The following is a 21,821-nucleotide window of genomic DNA, read 5'->3' on the forward strand; positions in this document are numbered from 1 at the left end:
TGACAGATGTGCCAACTCTAACAATGTTAATTTACATACATTCTACTTTGAATTTACATTGTTAATCTGGCAGCATCTGAAAATAGTCTGTGCTTCTGAGCAAGGAGCTGTTCTTTAAGCTGATTGTTAAAATCAGATTTTAAAAGTCTTCTTTGTATTAGTATATGTTAAATCTGTAAGTACTGGCTGGTCCAAAGGTAGTGAGTTATCTCGATTGTTCACAGTTATAGACTGAACTCCTTGTTCTACTATTTCCCCCTTCTCACTACTATACTTGATTAGTCTTAAAAAAAATTAAAATTAAAAATCTATAAGTACTTCATTATGACATTTTAAAAGTAATAACAATTTACCATTAATGATGAATGATGCACAAAGTATTAAGTATAGCTAAATTAGCAATCTCTCTCCATATTACATATATGTGTATGTGTATACATCTGTGTGTGTATATACATACATGTATTGGAATATTTATGGAAATTTCACCATTAAAATGAATTGCTATTGGCCACGTGCGGTGGCTCATGCCTATAATCCTAGCACTGTGGGAGGCCAGGGCAGGAGGATCGCTCAAGGCCAGGAGTCCAAGACCAGCCTGGGTGATAACAAGATCCCTGTCTCTACAAAAAGTTTTTTAAATTAGCCAGGCGTGGTGGCACGCACCTGTAAATGGCTATTAAGTTTCAGTGACTTTTACAGCAACTTTGTTTAGATATTATGAATGTACCCTATAATTCACCACACTCAATTTTAGAGTATTTTCATTACCCCGGAAAGAAACTCCAAACCCAGTAACAGTCCCCACTTCTCCCTCCACACCTTTAAAGTTCTGGGTAATTATTTATCTTCTGTTTCTATAAATTTGCCTATTCTGGACATTTCACATAAATGGAATATATAACATATGGTACTTTGCAAGGGGCTTTTTTCATGTATCATACTGTTTTAAATGTTCATTCATGTTGTAGCACATACTGGTACTTCATTTGCTTTTATTGCCACAAAGTATTTCTTTTTTTTTTTTTTTTTAAACAGAGTCTTACTCTGTTGCCTCAGTTAGAGTGCTGTGGTGTCAGTCTAGCTCACAGCAACCTCAAACTCCTGGGCTCAAGCAATTCTTCTGCCTCAGCCTCCCAAGTGTCTGGGACTGCAGGCATGTGCCACCATGCCCGGCCTGTTTTTGTTCTATATATTTTTAGTTGTTCAGCTAATTTCTTTCTTTTTTTTTTTTTTTTTTTTTTTAGTAGAGACAGGGTCTCGCTCTTGCTCAGGCTGGTCTCAAACTCCTGAGCTCAAGCAATCCTCCCGCCTAGGCCTCCCAGAGTGCTAGGATTACGTGAGCCACCACGCCCAGCCCAAAGTATTTCATTGCGTGGGTAATACCACATTTTAATCTATCAGTTAAAGTGTTGTGGACATTCAAGTTGTTTCTACTTTGTGGTTATTATGAATAATATTGCTGTGAACATTTGTATATAAGTTTTTGTGTGGACATAACATTTTAATTTCTCTTGGTTATATACCATGGAGTAGAATTGCTGGATCATATGGTAACTGTTTAAACTTTAGAGGAACTGCCAAATGGCTTTCCCAAGTAGTGCACTATTTTGCATTCCTACCATCATATTATGGAGGTTCCAGTCTCCACATCTTTGCCAACAGTTGTCATTATCTATGTAGTATAGCCATCCTAGTGGTATGTCATTCTCATGTTGATTTCCATTTTTTTGATGGCTAATGAGCATCCTTTCGTATACTTATTGGGCATTTGTATATACATTGATTTTTTTTAAATTTTAACAATCGTAAAATAAAATTGTAATTTATCCTATTTCTCCCCAGATGATGGAAACAAAATCAAAAAAATTATCAGCATCAGAAAATAGAAAAAGAAATGCTGTTAGAGAAGAAAATGAAAGACAATTATATGGATCATCAGGTACACTTTTGGAAAAATTAGAAGGACTACCAGAAAAAAAAGGAAAGACTTCAGAGCTACAGATTTCAGCAGAGTGTAGCACGGATACATTACTGATTGAGCAGAATGTGAGTTTACCACCTTCTTCCCCATCAACCATATCTGATACATTTCAAGAGCAACTGGAAGAGAAAAAATCAGAAGACTCCATTATACCAGTTGTGCTTTCTACAGATCCAGGTACATGGCCCCGAATTTTGAATATTAAACAACGGGACACTCTTGTTGAAAATGATCCACCTCAAGTAAGAAATTTTAACTTTCCAAAAGACAATACAGGGAGGAAGTTTTCAGAAACTTATTATACACGAATTTTTCCAAATGGTGAAAAAACCACTAGATCCTGGTTACTTTATTCAACCTCAAAAGATTCTGTGTTTTGTCTATATTGCAAACTCTTTGGAGAAGGAAAAAATCAACTTAAAAATGAGAATGGGTGCAAAGATTGGCAGCATTTATCACATATTCTTAGTAAACATGAAGAAAGTGAAATGCACATCAACAATAGTGTTAAGTATTCAAAATTAAAATCTGATCTGAAAAAAAATAAAACTGTAGAAGCTACAGAACACAGATTATATAAAGATGATGAGAAAAATGATGGTGTGCTGCTCTTGTACACATAATATATATGAGGTTTGGTTTTTGACATGACAGGGTCTTATATTACTCAGAAAAAGTGTACCATAATAGTCAATACCATTGTGTTGTAAGGTTCCTATACAAAGTAACTTGCAACAGTTCATTAGCAATAAGTATAATAGCAAATAAATAATAAAGAATATTTTTATTCCAAATCTAAAACTAATTGGATTCTGTAGTCAATGCAAATTTTAATAAAGGCAATTTTTAATTTTCTCTGTCTATAAATTTACACCTTTTTAAAATTGGCATTTGAGGACTGCCATTTGACAGGTCTGGTTAATATTCTGATTATCTAGTAAGAAGAAAGACAGACTTGAATTTATCTGTACCAAATTTGAATAAGATATTTATGTGAACAAGCATTCTCAACATAATTAAAGTAAAAACACTGAAATAGTTTACAGAATGGGATCTGAAATTACAGCTTTTTGCTATTAAACCAAATACTTGTGATTTATTTCTTTTGAGCAATACATTTTTCTTTTTATTTGAGCAAAATAGCATTATTTGTTATATTAAATAAAGGTGGTCAATTTACATTTTATTGTTTTTCTTGTTTTAATTTAACTTATAAATGTTCTAGCTTTTGTTGTATGAGAACTATAAGCATAAAGAATATATACCTATTTTTTAAATTGGTGCAAATATTAAAAAAATAAAAATGTATTGTTAACCTTCAGGTATTGTGGGTTATTTTTTCCCCCTGTGAAAGGAGACTACATGCTTGAAATTTGGGAAACACTAATGAAAATTAAGGATCTAAAGATGATCAGTGTTCCCATCACTGTGTATTTAGTAAATATCCCTTCTGTTTCTTTTTTTTTTTTTTTCCAGCATATTACGGGGGTACAAATGTTTAGGTTATGTGTATTGCCCTTGCCCCATCCAAGTCAGAGCTTCAAGCGTGTGCATCCCCCAGATGGCCTTCTGTTTCTTTTTTTTTTTTTTTTTTTTGGAGACAGGGTCTTGTTCTGCTGCTGCCCAGGCTGGAGTGCAGTGGCACAATCACAGTTCACTGCAGCTTCCAACTCCTGGGTTCAAGCGATCTTTCCACCTCAGCCTCCTGAGTAGCTAGGACTACAGGTATATGCTACCATGCCCAGCTAATTTTTAAAAAAATGTTTTGGAGAGACAAGGTCTTGCTATGTTGCCCAGGCTGATCTCAAACTCCTGGGCTCAAGCAGTTCTCCCGCCTTGGCCTCCCAAAGTGCTGAGATTACAGTGGCATGAGCCACCGTGCCTGACCTTATTTCTGATTTCTGATGGCAATTTTATCATATATTCTTTTTTTTTTTTTTAAGACTAGTCAAGTGCAGTAGTGAGAAGGGGGAAAGTAGAACAAGGAGTTTAAACTGTACCTGACTATGAACAATCAAGTGAGGTAACTTACTACCTTCAGACCAGCCCATATACTCTTACATGTACTTGAGCTTGTTTCCTTTCACGTCTTTTCCAATGAAACAAAATGGCATGTAAACAATGACTACAGCAGATGTATTTTTCTTGGGGGACTGACACTGGGAATACTGCAGGCTTTCAGTGATGCCAGTGCATGAAACTATTTTTGGAATACCCATGAAAATCATTCTCATTACTTTATAACCATTTTGGTTTTTAATAACAAGATCATTTAATTTTTTCAGACTTGGGTCTGAATATGGCTTTGAGATGTTTCCAAAAATCTAGTTTCCTCTCAGAGGCCTAAGAAGGATACTCTAGACACAGGGTTTGATGTTTCCTTGCAAATGATTAATGCGCCCATTATTTCATTAAAGTTTACCAGTCAATGAAATGACACATTGTTGTATAATTATATTAGACTCTTTGGTATCTGTGCAAACTAATGAAATCAGTAAGTGGCTGCTTAAGATAAGTTTGTAAAAACATCAGATTTATTCATTGAGAAAAAATTATTAATAGATCCTCACCTTAAATTCATTCATTTCTAAAACCTACTGCCTATAAGATACCATAAACTCTACCCATAATAATTAGTTAAATATAAAAACTCAAACTGTATTATAGGTGATGGTTGACCTGTATTCACTGTAAATATTTTTCAACTTTTTAGTAGGTTTGACATTTTTCATAATAAAATGTTAGACCAGCTGGGTGCAGTGGCATGCACCTATAATCAGATTATTGGGAAGATGAGGGAGGATCCCTTGAGTCCAGCCAGGAGTTGGAGTCCAGCCTGGGCAACATAGTGAGACCCCATCTCTTAAAAAAAGGAAAAATCAACTGTAAATTCAGAGAAGATAGAAATGCAAATATCTTCAAACAGTTTAAGACTTTTCTACGTTTTTTTGTTGTTTTACATTGTAAAATTAACATGTGCTGACTGGAAGGAAGGAAGGAAACAGAAGTGGAAGTCCTGTTTACATCCCCTACCTCCCCAGCTGCAGGATTTGTCATCAGTGATCTGTACTATACCCAGGGTTTGTGTCTGACTTTGTACTTTCACTGAGAAACATCATTAGAAAAAATTATCTCCTACCACTAACTTAATACCAAAAATGTGGAAGGACAATCTCAGAATAGCAGTCATTGAAAAAATGGCAATGCTGATTAATACTGACTTACTGTTTTTCTCATCTCATAGAGGACAAGTGGAATTCTTTTCATAAACCTCTGATTTTCAAAATTGCTGTCTTTTACAATTCCTACTTTGACTCATTTCCATCTTGTGATTTTCTTGCCCTTCTCTCTTAGTGCCATGAGCCAGTAAGAGGTGGCTAATAGCCACTTAACACATACAAGGTACAATTTGCTAGGTAGAATGTAAAAGTGAATATATAATTGAATGGAAAAGCTGAGACAAGTTCACTAAAACAAATAATGCTGTATCTTTTTAGGTCACATCACTCTTTTTCAAAGCTTTTAAGTTCCCCATTGCTTTTAGTTTAAAACTCCAACTCCTTGGCACAACGTAAGATAAGCAGCTGCAATCATCAGTGGCAAATTAATAGGGAAAGAGGTAGACAAAGACAACATAAAGGTACAAAATTTTAGAAATGGAATAGCGCTCTATAATGACTTATAAGGTGTGACCATGTTAAGGTGAAGTTAAGAATTAGAGGCTGGTCCAAAGTGAGCCAGTGAGATAAGTGAGTTATCTAAACAATTAATTACGGATCAAACTCCTTGTTCTACCCTTTCCTCCCTTCTTACTACTGCTCTTGACTAGTTTTTTTTTTTTAAAGGAAGTTGAGAATTCCTAAACATGAAGGCAAAATTTGAGGCAATTACCCAAGTCTTAATTTTTAAGAATATGAAGTTAGTTCTAGAAGATAGTGGTGTTAATGTTGAAAACTAGAGAAGTTTTTCAAAAAACTTATAGTAGTGGTTTTTTTAAAGATAGCAGTGATTTAAAATGTGAAGAGTAGACGATTATGAACTGATATCCTGGAAGTCACATTTAGAATGAAGAGCAAATTAATCCAGTTTGCTTCTACAGATAAATAAAGCAAGGGGAACCTAAAACCTGGGAAATAGGACTCATACCTTACTCCTGTTGCTGTTAAAAAGACTTCTATAAAACATGCCTATAAATTAATAAAACTGTAAATCTCTAGGCAAAACTGATCAATGGATTAAAAAAAAGAACATCAGGAATCATGTAGAGATTTATGGACATTAAAAACATGAGAAGGTATTTTCCCATGGACATTAAAGGACATTAAAAACATGAGAACAATTTAGGTAAAATAATTTGACAAATTTGATGGACATATCCCTTGCAGTGCAAAATAAATCTGACCCAAGAAGAAATCTGAATAGATCTGTCTCTATTAAAGAAATTAACCCTTCCCCCAGAGCTAAATTTGACTGGCTTTAAAAAAAAATTGACTCTGAAACTCTAAGCATTTTCAGGAAGAAAACTGCAGGCTCAGATTGCTTCTCTGGTAAAATATAAATATTTAAGGAAGAAATAATATCAGTCTTATATGCTCCCAAAGAATAGAATGAAAGGAGCATTTCTTACAAGGTCAGATATATCCCTATTACAAATAAAAAAATGAAAATTACAGGTCAGTCTCATGAACATACTAAAATCCTACCCAAAATATCAGCAATCGATTCTAGGGATAAAAGGGATGATATGTCATAGCCATGTAGAGTTGTCAGGAATAAAAAGTTGGTTTAACATTCATAAATTAACTGATAAAATGTACCACATTAACACAGTTAAAGAAAAACAATATGATCATCTCAATACAAAAAAAGACTGGAGGTGGAGCATGGTAGTTCACAACTGTAATCCTAGCATTTTGGGAAGCCAAGGCAGGAGAATTGCTTGAGGCCAGGAGTTCGAGACCAGCTGGAGCAAGAGAAAGCCCCCCCACCTCCATCTCTACAATAAATAGAAAACTTAGCCAGCATGGTGGTGCTTGTTTGTAGTGTCAGCTATTGGGGAGGCTGAGGCAGGAGGATCGCTTGAGCCCAGGGGCTTGAGGTTGCAGTGAGCTGTGATGATGCACTCTAGCCTGGGCAACAGAGCAAGACCCTGTCTCAAAAAGAAAAAAAAGCAAGATTTGATAAAATTCAACAACGATTCATAATAAAAACTCAGGAAACCAATTGGTTTTTATTAAAATAGAGGGAAACTTTATTAGGTAAAAGGGAATCTACAAAAAACCTACAACTAAAATCATACTACTGAAATAGTTAACCCTTTTTCCCCTGAGTTCAGGAAAACGACAAAGATGTTCACTATTATCACTTCTACTCAACATTGCATGAGGTTCTCACCAGTTCAATAAGGCAAGATAAATAAATTGAGAAGGAAAAGAGAAGGAAAATTAGAAGGAAAGAATGAAATTTATTTTCAGGTAATCTGTCTATATACAGAGAAAAACCAAAAGACTATGGCAAACTGTTAGAATTCATAAGGAGTTTAGCAAGGTAGTTAGCTACAAGGCCAACATATTTAAAAAATTAATTGTATTTCTATATATTAGCAATAAATAATTAGAAAAGTAAATTAAGTAGATATTATTCACAATAGCTTCCAAAAAATTAAATACATAGGAATACTCTAGTGGAAGTTATGAACAGTCTCTACACAGAAGTCTATAAAAGACAGATTAAAGAAAACCTGAATAAAAGGAGAAGTATATCATTTTTGTAGATTGGAACAGCAGTCCCTAACCTTTTGGGGGCCAGGGACTGGTTTGATGGAAGACAATGTTTCCTCAGGGGTTGAGGGGGGGTGGACATGGTTTCGGGATGATTGAAGCACATTACATTTATTGTTCACTTTATTTCTATTATTATTACATTGTGACATACAATGAAATAATTATAAAACTCACCATAATGCAGAATCTAATGCCTCCAGTGATCTGACAGGAAGCAGAGATCGATGGCTGTAAATACAGGTGAAGTTTTGCTAGCTCACCTCCTGCTATGCGGCCGCTTCCTAACAGGCCACAGATGAGTTCCGGTCCAGGGCCTGGGGCTTGGGGACCGCCCGATTGGAAGACTTGATGTTAACATAAAAATGTCAGTTCTTCCCATACTGATCTAGATCCAACACAATCCAGGATAAGATCTCATCACGCATTTTTGTATTTTGTTTTGGGGTGGAAAGTGATAAAATGATTCTGAAATTTATAGGAAATGCAAAAATCTTAGAATAATAATCAAGACATTCTTGAAACAAATTTGAAGGATCTACCCTATCCTACCCTATCCAAATGTATTATAGGCCAGGCACGGTGGCTCATACCTGTAATGCTAGCACTCTGAGAGGCCAAGGTGGGAGGATTGCTTGAGGCCAGGTGTTCAAGACCAGCCTAAGCATGAGCAAGAGCCTGTCTCATGACATAGGTAAATTCCCAGCACCCTCATTTCTTTAGGGATGGACTAAATGGGTGCATCACTTACAAAAGTGTCTTGATGGACCTTGTGTTGAGAAATAAAGTTTATATTTGTTATTTTTGTCTTTTGATTCCATTTTCCATGAATGTTTTGAAGTCCTCACATATTTTCAAATGTTACCAAATCATGCAAGAGTAAAAGATCCATGCACAGTGCAAAATAAACCAATGGATTTTAATGGAACTGAGTATGAAGTTTATTGGTATGGTTTCAGATTCCATTTACAACTAATATTTAAGAAACTACTACTTGTTGTGTTTTTTTTTTTTTTTAATAGAGTCTCGCTCTGTTGCCCGGGCTAGAGTGCCGTGGCGTCAGCCCAGCTTACAGCAAGCTCAAACTCCTGGGCTTAAGCAATCCTTCTGCCTCAGCCTCCCAAGTAGCTGGAACTACAGGCATGCGCCACCATGCCCAGCTGATTTTTTTTTCTATATATATTTTTAGCTGTCCAGTTCATTTCTTTCTATTTTTTGTAGAGACAGGGTCTCACTCTTGCTCAGGCTGGTCTCGAACTCCTGACCTCGAGCGATAGTCCTGCCTCAGCTTCCCAGAGTGCTAGAATTACAGGTGTGAGCCACCGCACCCAGCCCTTATTGTGTTTTTGATTCAGCATCATAGAAGAATATTCACAATGATCTGACAAACCTATTAAAATACTTCTTTTTGAAAAAATATGTATGCATATCTGTGTGAGGCTAGATTTTCTTCATATGGTTCAACCATAACATTTTACTACATATTGAGCACAGAAGCAAATATAATATTCTAGCAGTTTTATATCAAGCCAAGCATTAAAAAGAATTTGCAAACTGTAAAATAGTGACATTCTGTTTATTAAATTTTTTGTTGTTTTGGAAAATGTTTTTTACAAAAAAAGATGCAAGATGACACAATATAATTGCCGTTTTGATTTAAAAATTGAGTATGAGAAATAAAGTATAAAAAAAATGGTGAATGATGATGTAGTAAGGACTTTTAAAAAATAACATGAGAAGACCAAACTAGGATGATGGCTCAGTCCATTTGTGTTGCTATAAAGGCATATCTCAGGCTAGATAATTTCTAAAGAAGCTTATTTGGCTCACAGTTCTGCAGGCTGTACAAGAAGCATGGCACTAGCATCTGCTGCTGGTGAGGATGTCAGGCTACTTCTACTCATGGCAGAAGGTGAAGGGAGAGTCCATGTGCAGAGATCACATGATAAGAAAGGAAACAATTGAGAAAGTAGGCAAGAAAAGGAGGGGTGCCAGCGTCTTTTTAACAACAAGCTCTTGTGGGAACTAACAGAGAACTCATTTGTTACCTTGAGGAGGGCACTGTGTCATCTCTACCAAAAAGAAAGAAAGAAAAAAAAACCCCAGCTGGGCATGGTGGCACATGCCTGTAGTCCCAAATGCCAGGGAGGCTGAGACAGAAGGACTGCTTAGAGCCCAGGCGTTGGAGGTTGCAGTGAGTTACAATGATGCCACTGCACTCTACCCAGGGCGGCAGAGTGAGACTCTGTCTCAACAAAAACAAACAAGGCAACTGAACACTCCTCCTCAAAACCCCACACCCCTTCAAAAAAACAAAAACAAAAAACCAAGCACCAATATTTGGTGTCCAGTGAGGGCTACATAGAGGAACTGCATGTCCTGTGGAATGGCAAGAGGGGACCAACTCCCTCTGCCAAGTCCCTTTATAAGGAAACCTAATCCCATTAATGAGGAAGGAGCACTCACGGCCTACGTACTTCTTAAAGTTCCCACCTCCTAATACTACCACATTGGCAACATCTGAATTTTGGAGGGACTGCATTCAAACCACAGCAAATATTTAAAAGTCTCTTTTTTCTTTGAAATTAGTCAGTCCTAGTTATGGGATTCTCAATAGAAATCAGGTAAGCCTATTTAAAGGGTATTTTTGCTAACATTACATGAAGTTTTTTTTCTTATTGTGGTAAAATGTTCACAACATGAAATTTACCATTTTAACTATTTTTAAGTGTACAGTCCAGTGGCAATAAGTACATTCATAGTATTGTGCAACCATCACCATCCATTGCAGAATCTTTTCTGTGATGACGCCACTGCACTCTAGTCCGGGCGACAGAGCGAGACCCTGTCTGTAAAAACATACATACGTGCAATAACTCCCCATTACTCCCACCAGCTAGCCCCTGGTAACCACTATTTTCTGTCTCTGAATCTGATTATTCAAGACCTCATATAAATGGAATCCTATATTTGTCCTTTCGTGTCTGACTTATTATAATACATTTAGCATGTTTTTAAGGTTCATCCATGATATAGCATGTTTTTTTAAAAACTTTTTTAAAATTATGGTAAATTACACATATAAAATTTATCATCTTAATTTATCATCATTTTCAAGTGTATAGTTCAGTAGTATTAAGTATATTCACATTATTGTGCAACCAATCTCCAGAACTCTTTTATCTTGAAAAACTGAGCTACACTCATAACACAACTTCCCATTCCCCAGTCCTCTGGCAACCACCATTCTACTTTCTGTCTCTATAAACTTGGCTAGCGAAGGTACCTCGTGGAAATTGAATCGGACAGTATTTGTCTTTTTGTGACTGGCTTCTTTCACTGAGCATAATGTCCCTGTTATGGGTTGAATTGAAATACATATGTTGAAGTCCTAACATCTAGTACATCAGAATGGGGCTATATTTGGGGATAAGACCTTTAAAGACGTAATTAAGGTAAAATGAGGTCATATGGGTGGGCCCTGATCCAATATGACTGATGTCTGTGTAAGAAGAGATCAGGGCCAGGCGCGGTGGCTCACGCCTGTAATCCTAGCACTCTGGGAGGCTGAGGCGAGAAGATTGCTCGAGGTCAGGAGTTCAAGACCAGCCTGAGCAAGAGCGAGACCCTGTCTCTAATAAAAATAGAAAGAAATGATCTGGACAGCTAAAAATATATATTGAAAAACTTAGCCGGGCATGGTGGCACATACCTGTAATCCCAGCTACTCGGGAGGCTGAGGCAGGAGGATTGCTTGAGCCCAGGAGTTTGAGGTTGCTGTGAGCTAGGCTGACGCTGCAGCACTCTAACCTGGGCAACAGTGAGACTCTATCAAAAAACAAAAACAAAAAACCACTGTCACTTCAGTATGCTGCCATGATTTCAAGGGGTGTTGAAAATTTAGAACAAGAAAGTCTTCCTTGTTGACACATGCTTAAATAAATTTAATGTCATATAAAATTAATTTTCCAAATAATTTTCTTTATTAAAGATAGACACCGTGCACAAGGCTACTCCTTACAAACACTGTTTCATTGGGGATTAAGTTTACAGCACATGAATTTTGGGGGACACATTCAAACCATAGAATCTTTGGGAAAGTATTCAAATTTTTTGTCCATTTTTGAACTGTTTGTTGTTGCTGTTGAGTTTTTCAGTTGTAAGTATTCTTCATATACTCAAGATGTTAATCCCTTACCAGAGATATGATTTGCAAATGTTTTCTCCCATTCTGTAGATTCACTTTCTTGATAGTGTGCCTCATCATTTTTTATGATTTTTTTTTTTTTTTTGAGACAGAGTCTCGCTGTGTTGCCCGGGCTAGAGTGAGTGCCGTGGCGTCAGCCTAGCTCACAGCAACCTCAAACTCCTGGGCTTAAGTGATCCTACTGCCTCAGCCTCCCAAGTAGCTGGGACTACAGGCATGCGCCACCATGCCCGGCTAATTTTTTCTATATATATTTTAGTTGGCCAGATAATTTCTTTCTATTTTTTAGTAGAGACGGGGTCTCGCTCTTGCTGAGGCTGGTCTCGAACTCCTGACCTCGAGTGATCCACCCGCCTTGGCCTCCCAGAGTGCTAGGATTACAGGCATGAGCCACTGTACCCGGCCTTTGATCTTTTATTTTTTGTTCTTATTTTTAGCTCCCTCTTTTATTTCTGTAAACACTTTAAATAAAATTGTTTTATATGCTACATAATCATTCCAGTGCCTGAAATCCTCCTTCTTTTCCCTATTGACTCTTGCTCATTGTGTATTTTTTTATATATGTACTTTATAATTTTTGATTGACTGGTCTTATATTATGGAAATTGACAAAGATTCTTTGTTTGGCCAAACTTTAGTCAGGCTCCTGGACCTTCTCCTATGCCCATCTGTGTACTTCCTTGTAAAATAGTTTTAGTAAAGAATGCTGCTAAGTCAGTTTAGCAAGAAACCCTTGCCCTTGATATCTGATTGGGTTCTTCATTCTCCACCATGCTCCAGGTAATGTCTGATCATCTTGGCCTATCTTCAGCAAGAACTCTATTGGGTTTGTTTAGCAGAATCTACCTTTACCCCTGATACATCCTCTTAATTTTCCATCCACTAATTGCTCCTTGGCTATAAATTCCCACTTGAAGCTGGGGGTGGTGACTTACACCTATAATCCCAGCATTTTGGGAGGCTGAGGTAGGAAGCTAGCTGGAGGCCAGGAGTTTGAGACCAGCCTGGGCAACATAGTGAGACCCCATCTCCATAAAATTAAAAAAAAATTAGCCAGGCATGGTAGTTCTTGAGTCCTAGGTACTCAAGAAGTTGAGGCAGGAGGATTGCTTCATCCCAGGAGTTTGAGGCTGCCGTTAGCTATGATTGTGCCACTGCACTCCAGCACAGAGCAAGACCCTGCCTTTAAAATGAATACATAAATAAATTCCCATTTGCCCATGTTTTATTCAGAGTTTAGCCCAAAAGACCCCATTGCTGTGGTCCCTATACCTATCTTGATGGACCTGAATAAAAGTCTTCCTTATTGTGCTTTAACAAATATCATTGAATAGATTATTTTTTGTTTGGTGGTGGGGCAGTCTCTCTGCCTTCATCTTTTAATGACCAGTAATAATTTTTTCTTTCACAGAATCTAGATCCTAAACTTTGGGGGAATCTCCTACATTTCCCCAAAGAGCATTTTTGTATTGTTTTGTTTTTCCAGAGCCAAGAGCGGCTGTCTGGGCTCAAACCACCCTATCCTTGAGCATATCACTCCTTGGCATGCTGGGGACTTTTGGGCTGAAGGAGACAGGAGGGCCTCAGAAGCAAGAAAGTCATCCTCTGACCTTCTGCCAAACTCTTGTATCCTCTTTGTCCCTCAAAGCAGGCCATAAAATCTAGAAAGGTCAATCTGTGACTTACCCTCTCTGAAAGTAGGTCATAAGACCCATATGTGACATACCTCCTTCCTTATACCTAGAGGAAAGGAATGCTACACAGAGAGGCCAAGAAGAACCTGAGCAAACAGGACTTGTTGAGTTCCTCCACTTTATTACCATTGGATCACATACCTTTTTGTGCAATCACATTTCTACATAACTATGCACTTCTTTCATTAGACTTAGCATAAAATATACATTTTTCCCTGGGTCTTCATATCTGAAAGCTTCTGTCATGTAAAACTTTGCTAAATAAGTTTGTTATGCTTTTCCTTTGTTAATCTGTGTTTTGTTATAGAGGTGTCAGCCATGACTCTTGTCAATTGAAGAATCAGGGATGCTGCAAAACATTCCCTAACAACAAATAATCATTTGGTTCAAAGTGTTAGTAGTGTCGAGATTTAGAAAACCTGCTGTAACTGCCACCTGAAACATGAAGTGAAATGAAAGGCTTTCCAAAGGTTTCTGTTTAACCCTTAGAGAAGAAAGCCTGATAGTGGTTAGTGAGGGAGGAGATAATGAGGCATGTCCAACCTCCCACGCCATCATGGCTGGGTTTTCAGTTTTTAAGGTTTCTCTAGAGTCCCTTTGTAGGGGTGCTTAGGACTTTATTTTTATTTCTCATAGCACATCTGAGGCACGTGGTGTGCGACGTCTCTCCAGGAAATGAGTGTGGCTGAAGAAGAGAGGGGAGCAGAGGCTTTGGTCCTCCAACATACTGAGGTCAAGACAGAGGACTGAGGAGTGGCAGTGAGGAGGAAAGAATGCAACAGAGTGTGACAGTACCAAGATGGAACAGTGTTTTCAGAAGGGGAAAGGAAAATGATCAACAATAACAGCACCACCTAACATTTACGATACCAGAAAATTTTCCAAGGACTTTAATTAATTAAGCATTTAATAACTTTGTGAAGTATGTAGTCCAGTTTATAGATGACAAAACTGAGGCACAGATCTACAATGTTAAATGCCGGTGAAAAGTTGAATAGCGTTAAGGGCTGAGATCTAACTGTGGCATCTGACAAAGTAGAGGACATTGCTGGCTATGACAAGAGAGGTTTCAGAAGAATGGAATGATGGCAGTAGAAATCTCATTAGTGTGATTTAAGGAGAAAATGAGTGATGACCAAGTGGAGACATAAAGTATAGACAATTCTCTTTCTTTTTTATTTTTATTTTTTTAGAGACAGGGTCTGGCCATGTTGCCCAGGCTGGCCTTGAACTCCTGCCTTCCCAGTAGCTGGGACTACAGACCCGCATCACCATGGCTGGCTCTTTCTTTTTTAAAGAGAAAAAGAAATAGTAGCCAAAGGACAATAAGAGGTCTAAAGAGGATAATTTATTTCCTTTTTTTTTTTAAGAAGAAAGATCAGCAGTTTGTTTTGCAGAATAGTCCAGTACAGATCAAAAAACTTATTATTCAGGAAGGTGATTAGAGAACTGCAGAAGCAAAGTACTTGGCAAGAGGATGGTATTGCATGGACAAGTGAGGGGGCTGGACTTAGAGTGGAGCATTGGCAGGTTGTTCACTAACAGGAAGGAAGGCAGAGCAGGTGGCTATAGGCAGGAGTAGGCTGGTAGATTCTGTACTGATAGGATGAGGCAATTTTATCTAATTGTATCTTTTTTTACAGTGAAATAAATAAAATGTGACATTATGAGCTGTGAGTGAAGCCGAGGAAGAGCGTTGGTCTGAGGAGAGAGAAAATAGTGTGATACAGTTGCTTAGGAAAGTAGGTGAGGGAAATAACCAGGCGCTAAGGTCCCACCTGATATTTGTGGTAACAAATTTAGAGAGTTCAGGGAGAGTAGGGAGGGAAAGTGAACGTGAGCGTGACTTTGCATTGGCATGAGCTTTTTGGAAATGGGATATTTGTCAGAAGAAGGAGGGGAAATGGTCTTGAAGTTGCAAGGGATCAAGGAGAAATGTCATGCATTCTACTCTTAAGTCCTGTGACACATGAGATGTAGGAGAAAACACATTCACTTCTAGACAGGGCTGCAGGGGAAGCAGTTCTCAGAGGCAAACCATGTTCTGGTTAAAGTAGGAAGGTGAGGGAGGAAAAAGTTAAGGGTAGGGGATTTTGCTGATGACAGAGTGAATTTCCAAGGACTCAGTACAGTAGAAGGCTTTGGAGCACCTGGGAGGGGTGAGGGCAATTGGATCAGATTAAGGAATGTACAGAGCTGTATGTGAATCTGGAGGATTAGAATTTGAGTGGTGACTGAGGTAAATAGGGATTAGCCTTGATTGTGTTTTATTTTTATTTTTGGGGGTAGTTTTAACATTGTTGTTTAATGTATAACTTAAATGTTGTAATAGTAACCCTTTTAGTTTATATACTGAGTTTTGACAAATGCATAAAATTGTGTAGTCACTACCACAATCAAGATATAGTTCCAACATTCCAAAAACCTCCCAGTGTCCTTGTGTAGTCAACTCCTCCTCACCCCCCAGTTCCTGGCAACTACTGAGCTATGTTCTGTAGCTGGTTTTGCCTTCTCCAGAATGTCATATAGACAGTATGTAACCTTTGGAGTCATAGTGATACTACTGGTATCAGTAATTTATTCCTTTTTTTTTTGAGACAGAGTCTCATTTTCTTGCCTGGGCTAGAGTGCCGTGCCGTCAGCCTAGCTCACAGCAACCTCAAACTCCTGCGCTCAAGCAATCCTCCTGCCTCAGCCTCCCGAGTAGCTGAGACTACAGGCATGCGCCACCATGCCTGGCTAATCTTTTCTATGTATATTTTTAGCCACCGTGCCTAATTTATTCCTTTTTATTGTCCAGTAGTATTGTATTATATGGATATGCCACTGTTTATTCACCAGCGGAAGGGCATTTGAGTTGTTACTGGTTTTTGTTGATTACAAATTAAGCCCCTATAAACATTTGCATAAGGTTTTTGTGTGAATACACGTTTTCATTTCACTTGGATAAATACTTAGGAATGGGATTGCTATCGTAAAGTAGGCAAACGTTAACCTTTTAAGTAACTGGTGAAGTGTTTAGCAGAATGATTGTGAGTTCATTTCCTTAACACTCATTGAGGAGTTACCATGTGCTAGGATAACCCAACGGGACAGAATGGAATATTTGTGACAACACATTTATTTTATAGAATTAGACTGTTTAATTAGGCATTATAATAAAAACCTTGGCCTTGAAACAGAAATAAAAGTGTTTTTAAGTTACTGGGAAATATCTTGTTATTGAATGCAACGTAGAAAAGATGCATGTTGCCGGGCGCGGTGGCTCACGCCTGTAACCCTAGCACTCTGACAGGCCGAGGGGGGCGGATTCTTTGAGCTCAGGAGTTCAAGGCCAGCCTGCGCAAGAGCGAGACCCCGTCTCTACTAAAAATAGAAAGAAATTATATGGACAGCTAAAAATATATATAGAAAAATTAGCCGGGGATGGTGGCCCATGCCTGTAGTCCCAGCTACTCGGGAGGCTCAGGCAGGAGGATCACTTGAGCCCAGGAGTTTGAGGTTGCTGTGAGCTAGGCTGCCGCCAGGGCACTCACTCTAGCCCGGGGAACAGAGTGAGGCTCTGTCTCAAAAAAAAAAAAAAAGAAAGAAAAGATGCATGTTTTTAATTTCCCATAGTCATTGAAAATTGAGCTTGATACTTAAAAAGGGTAAGGATGTTCCCCAAATCATTGTATTTTTACACAATTCTACACACATCACATAATTTGTCCCAAGAGTACATGCAACAGACACATTTTAGGAGGATGGGAAAGGGTATTTCTCCCTCCCAATAAGCGGCCAGGCCAGTAGTTGGCGTCCAACGTTATGCGCATGCGCAACGCGTGCCGTTGGCGCCAGGAATGCGCAAGCGCGTCGCTCCGGTGCCGGCCTTTGCGGGTGGGCGGGGCCTGCATCTACCTTTCTTCTTCCAACTGCAGCCTGTGGCAGCGCCATTTTGAATGTCCGGCTGCCGCGGGCCAGGGTTGGAGGAGGCAGGGCTGCTGCTGGTTCGCCTGTCTTGCCGTCTGCGATTTTTCTTATTTCATTTCCAAAGATACACGTAGAGACGTATACGTGTGTACAGACCGACCCGTATCCGGTATCCGAGGCGAACTCCCTAAGATGATGTTAAGAGGAAACCTGAAGCAAGTGCGCATTGAGAAGAACCCGGCCCGCCTTCGCGCCCTCGAGTCCGCGGCGGGCGAGAGCGAGCCGGCGGCCGCGGCGGCCATGGCGCTCGCGCTGGCGGGGGATCCGGCGCAGCCCGCCCCCGCGCCCCCGGAGGACCACCCGGACGAGGAGATGGGGTTCACCATCGACATCAAGAGTTTCCTCAAGCCGGGCGAGAAGACGTACACGCAGCGCTGCCGCCTCTTCGTGGGAAACCTGCCCACCGACATCACCGAGGAGGACTTCAAGAGGCTCTTCGAGCGCTATGGTGAGCCCAGCGAGGTCTTCATCAACCGGGACCGTGGCTTCGGCTTCATCCGCTTGGTGAGTGTCGGGTCGCCCGCGCGAGGGAACAAAGGAGCCGTCGGGGTGGCCGCGGGGGCCGGGGCCCGGGCCCTGTAGTCCTGCGGCCTGTGACAGCCGCGGCGTCCCTGGCTCTCCGTTCCTCAGGTGCGGGCTTGGCCGCCTTCCCGGCTCGGCGCCTTAGCGTTCGGTTTCGAGTGCGCGGGCCGGGGCTTCCTGCGCTGCGGGCTGCTTTGCGGTGACTGCGGGCCTGCTGCCGCGCGCTCCGCTGCCCGGCCCGGGCGGGTAGGGCTGCCTGGCTCCCCTGTGCTCCCGGTGCCCGCTGAGGTCGTGGGGAGGGACGGGCAGCCTTTCAGGGTGGGAATTCTTCGAGGCAAAATTGTGTTGTAAAGGAAATAAATTGGGTATGAATTTGGAACAGAAGCTACTGGACGCGAAGGACTAAATAACAGACTTGCTTCTTAAATAATTATTCAGATCATCTCCTTGGTCTCACCCAGGCTTGCATGCGTTTAACGCTAAACCACTTCTCACCTCGGCGTAGCCCGCTATTTACCTTAAACTGCCAAGGTGCCCAAACTACTGGAGAAACACTATTCAATCTGCAGAATGGGGCGGTGTTGAATTAAGTATCTAATGTTTTGCCGCCCAGCATTCTGGAGGTTTCCACGTTTTTCGATGATACTACTTTATACATTACTTAAATATCCTAATGTTAGACTAATATGTATTTTACTCCCACTTAATCTAAATTTTGAAGTTTTCCAATACTTTTTCAAAAACTCTATCTCCTTTATATTTTTAAAAAATTTGAACAGTGAAGAGTTTACATTTACAGGACGAAGTATCTACTTTTTTTAGATTTTCCTGTGTGCTTTGTAGTGAATTCATCAGTGTCAGTTATACAGCATTATTGTCACGTATGTGGAAGCTGGATTTTTTTTCAAAGTATCTTTTTTAGTGGAAGACATTTTTATGCAATAAGTGATTTTTTTTGGTTGTCTTTTTAGTTTAGAACCCTCAAATTTGATATTCATTGCAGTTTGTGAAAGCTTTCTTATTGGAACTTTCAAAATCGAGTTCTTTGTGTGGACAATGCAAAATCTTACTGTATAGAGAAAACTGGTTGTAATTAAATGATACTGTATTTTTTAGTTTTTACAGATAATACAAAAGAGAAAAGTAAATGGAAAGGAGATTTGTCTGGCAGTGGAGAGATGGGATGTTTTGTTAAGATGTAAATATCAGAAACATGGAGAGTTTAGAGAATTCTTTCAATGGTAGTTTCTGGTAATTGGCACTTGGTCTCAAAAAGTAGTATGTGTTTGTTTTAATATATGTAGGAGATTTTAAAACAGTATTGCTTTGAATATTTAACAGCTGGTAACTTATTCATCGAGCATTTAATCATTAAGTGATGACTTTTAACAGGAAAATAGGGTTGGGACTTTTTACTTTTGTTTAAAATGATCTTTGAATAGTTAATAAAAACCTTGTTATACCAAAGTTAAAAGATACAAAACCAAAGTGATCCTATCAGCCATTTCCTAAAAGTATCCAGTTTTCCCTAGAAGCAAACCACTGTTGTAAATTTTTTGTGTTACCATTATCTTTAAAAAATGGTTTTTCTTCTTAAAAAGGAATCCAGAACCCTGGCTGAAATTGCAAAAGCAGAGCTGGATGGCACCATTTTGAAGAGCAGACCTCTCCGAATTCGTTTTGCTACACATGGAGCAGCTCTAACTGTAAAGAACCTTTCTCCAGTTGTTTCCAATGAGCTTCTAGAGCAAGCATTTTCCCAGTTTGGCCCAGTAGAGAAAGCTGTTGTGGTTGTGGATGATCGTGGCAGAGCTACAGGAAAAGGTTTCGTAGAATTTGCAGCAAAACCTCCTGCTCGAAAGGCTCTTGAAAGATGTGGTGATGGGGCATTCCTGCTAACAACGTAAGTTTTAAATATCTTGTCCTTCTTATATTCGGTTACATGTGGGCTTCTCTCTGTTTTGGAATTCTGTGTTTGTTTGCAGTTCATACTGGTATATGGTAAGTAGGTGTTGAGTAATATTCAGTGAATATAAATAAAGAATTTTTCTGTACTGGTAGAAATCAGAAGTTATATACTTTCTTCAAACATCAGTGTACTGATTCATAGTTGAATCTCAGGAATGTTTTGTATTGTATTTTGTATTTCATTTAGCTTACTGAATATCTATATGCAAAGCAAAATCTTATTAACTTAAAGTAACTGTTTAAGAAATTTTAATCAACTTTATTGAGTTATAATTTACATGTATTAGAAAGCATCTTGGGGCTGGGCATGGTGGCTCACGCGTGGAATCCTAGCACTCTGGGAGGCTGAGGAGAGAGGATTGTTTGAGGTCAGGAGTTTGAGACCAGCCTGAGCAAGAGCAAGACCCTCATCTCTACAAAAAATAGAAAAATTAGCCCTGCACGGTGGCACACGCCTGTAGTCTCAGCTACTTGGGAGGCTGACGCAGGAGGATCGCTTGAGCCCAGGAGTGAGCTACGTTGATGTCACTACACTCTAGCCTGGGCAACAACACAGGACTCTTATCTCAAAAAAAAAAAAAAAAAAAAAAAAGAAGCATCTTGTTTTAAATGGAGAGCCAAGTGAGTTTTAACAAACGTATGTACTCATGTAACTCACCGCTATAATCAAAATAGAGAACATTTCCATCATCCCGAAAAAGTTATCTTGTGCCGTTTTGTGATTGTTCCCCACCCTGTATCCTTGCCCTAGACAGCTATTGATATTTCTGTTTCTGTAGATAAGTTTGTCTTTTCTAATATTAAATGAAATCATATAGTATGTTCTCTTCCATGTCTAGCTTCTCTTGCTTAGCATAATGTTGATGAGATTCCATTCATGTCATGGTTTATTCAGTATTTTGTTGCTCTTTATGGCTAACTCATATTCCATTGTATGAACATAACTATAGTTTGTCCAGTGACATGTGGGTGGAAGTTTGAGTTGTGTCCAGCTATTGGCCATTGTGAATAAAGCTACTGTGAACGTTTGTCTACAAGGCTGCTTGTGAACATTATGCTTTCAAGTGGCTTGGGTAAATATTTAGAGGTAAATTGCTCTATGTTTAACTTTATAAGAAACTGCCAAAATGTTTTCCAAAGTGGTTGTATCACTTAACATTCCCACCAGCAATGAAAGAGGCTTCTGGTTGCTCCATAAAATAACAGTGTTGGTGCTTTTAGTCTGTTAGATACTATAGTTAGTGTAGGGGAATCTCATTGTGGTTTAAATTTTATTTTCCTGATGACTAACTATAGGCATATTTTCATCTGCTTTTTGGCCAATTATGTATCTTTTGTGAAGTGTCTGAAGTTTTTTGCCCAGTTAATTGGGTGGTTTGTCTTCTTACTGAATTATTAAGTCTAGGTACATGTCTGTATTATGAATATTTCTCCTAGTCTGTGGCTTGGTTTTTAATTTTAATCACAGTGACCTTCAAAGAGCAGAGGTTTTTATATTTTGTGAAGTCCAGTTGTGATTATTTTTTTCTTTAATGGTTTGTGCTTTATATGCCCTATGTGTCCTTTGCCTATCCTAAGGTTGCAAAGCTTTTCTCGTGTTTTCTTTAAAAACTTTATAGCTTTTATATTTATACCTATCATATATTTTGATTATGATGTGAGTTAAGAATTCTTTTTTCTTCATGTGGATCTCC

The 21,821-nt window shown here is 38.9% G+C and overlaps 2 protein-coding genes across 12 annotated transcripts in view; both read left to right on the forward strand.

Annotated features, from left to right (window-relative positions):
• The window catches only part of ZMYM5 (zinc finger MYM-type containing 5), a 28,193-nt gene extending 24,917 nt beyond the window's left edge, over nt 1-3,276 (forward strand). For all 8 annotated transcript variants that reach the window (XM_045567702.1, XM_045567700.1, XM_045567697.1 and 5 more), the window contains one exon: nt 1,846-3,276. In XM_045567702.1, the coding sequence (XP_045423658.1) occupies nt 1,846-2,607 (762 nt within the window). In that variant the 3' untranslated portion in view covers nt 2,608-3,276. The remainder of the gene's footprint in view (nt 1-1,845) is intronic.
• A 14,295-nt stretch (nt 3,277-17,571) lies between these two features.
• The window catches only part of PSPC1 (paraspeckle component 1), an 84,738-nt gene continuing 80,488 nt past the window's right edge, over nt 17,572-21,821 (forward strand). For 3 of the 4 annotated variants that reach the window (XR_006739026.1, XR_006739027.1, XM_045567709.1), the window contains exons 1-2: nt 17,573-18,141; nt 19,761-20,062. Coding sequence is in view for 2 of the 4 variants with exons in the window: in XM_045567709.1 (XP_045423665.1) it covers nt 17,770-18,141; nt 19,761-20,062 (674 nt within the window). In the remaining 2 variants the exon portion in view is untranslated. Of the gene's footprint in view, nt 18,142-19,760; nt 20,063-21,821 lie in introns of all 4 variants that reach the window. The other variant, XM_045567710.1, reaches the window with a different exon arrangement.

This window comes from Lemur catta, chromosome 13 (genome assembly GCF_020740605.2).
Source record: "Lemur catta isolate mLemCat1 chromosome 13, mLemCat1.pri, whole genome shotgun sequence".
In the NCBI taxonomy this organism is placed as follows: Eukaryota; Metazoa; Chordata; class Mammalia; order Primates; family Lemuridae; genus Lemur; species Lemur catta.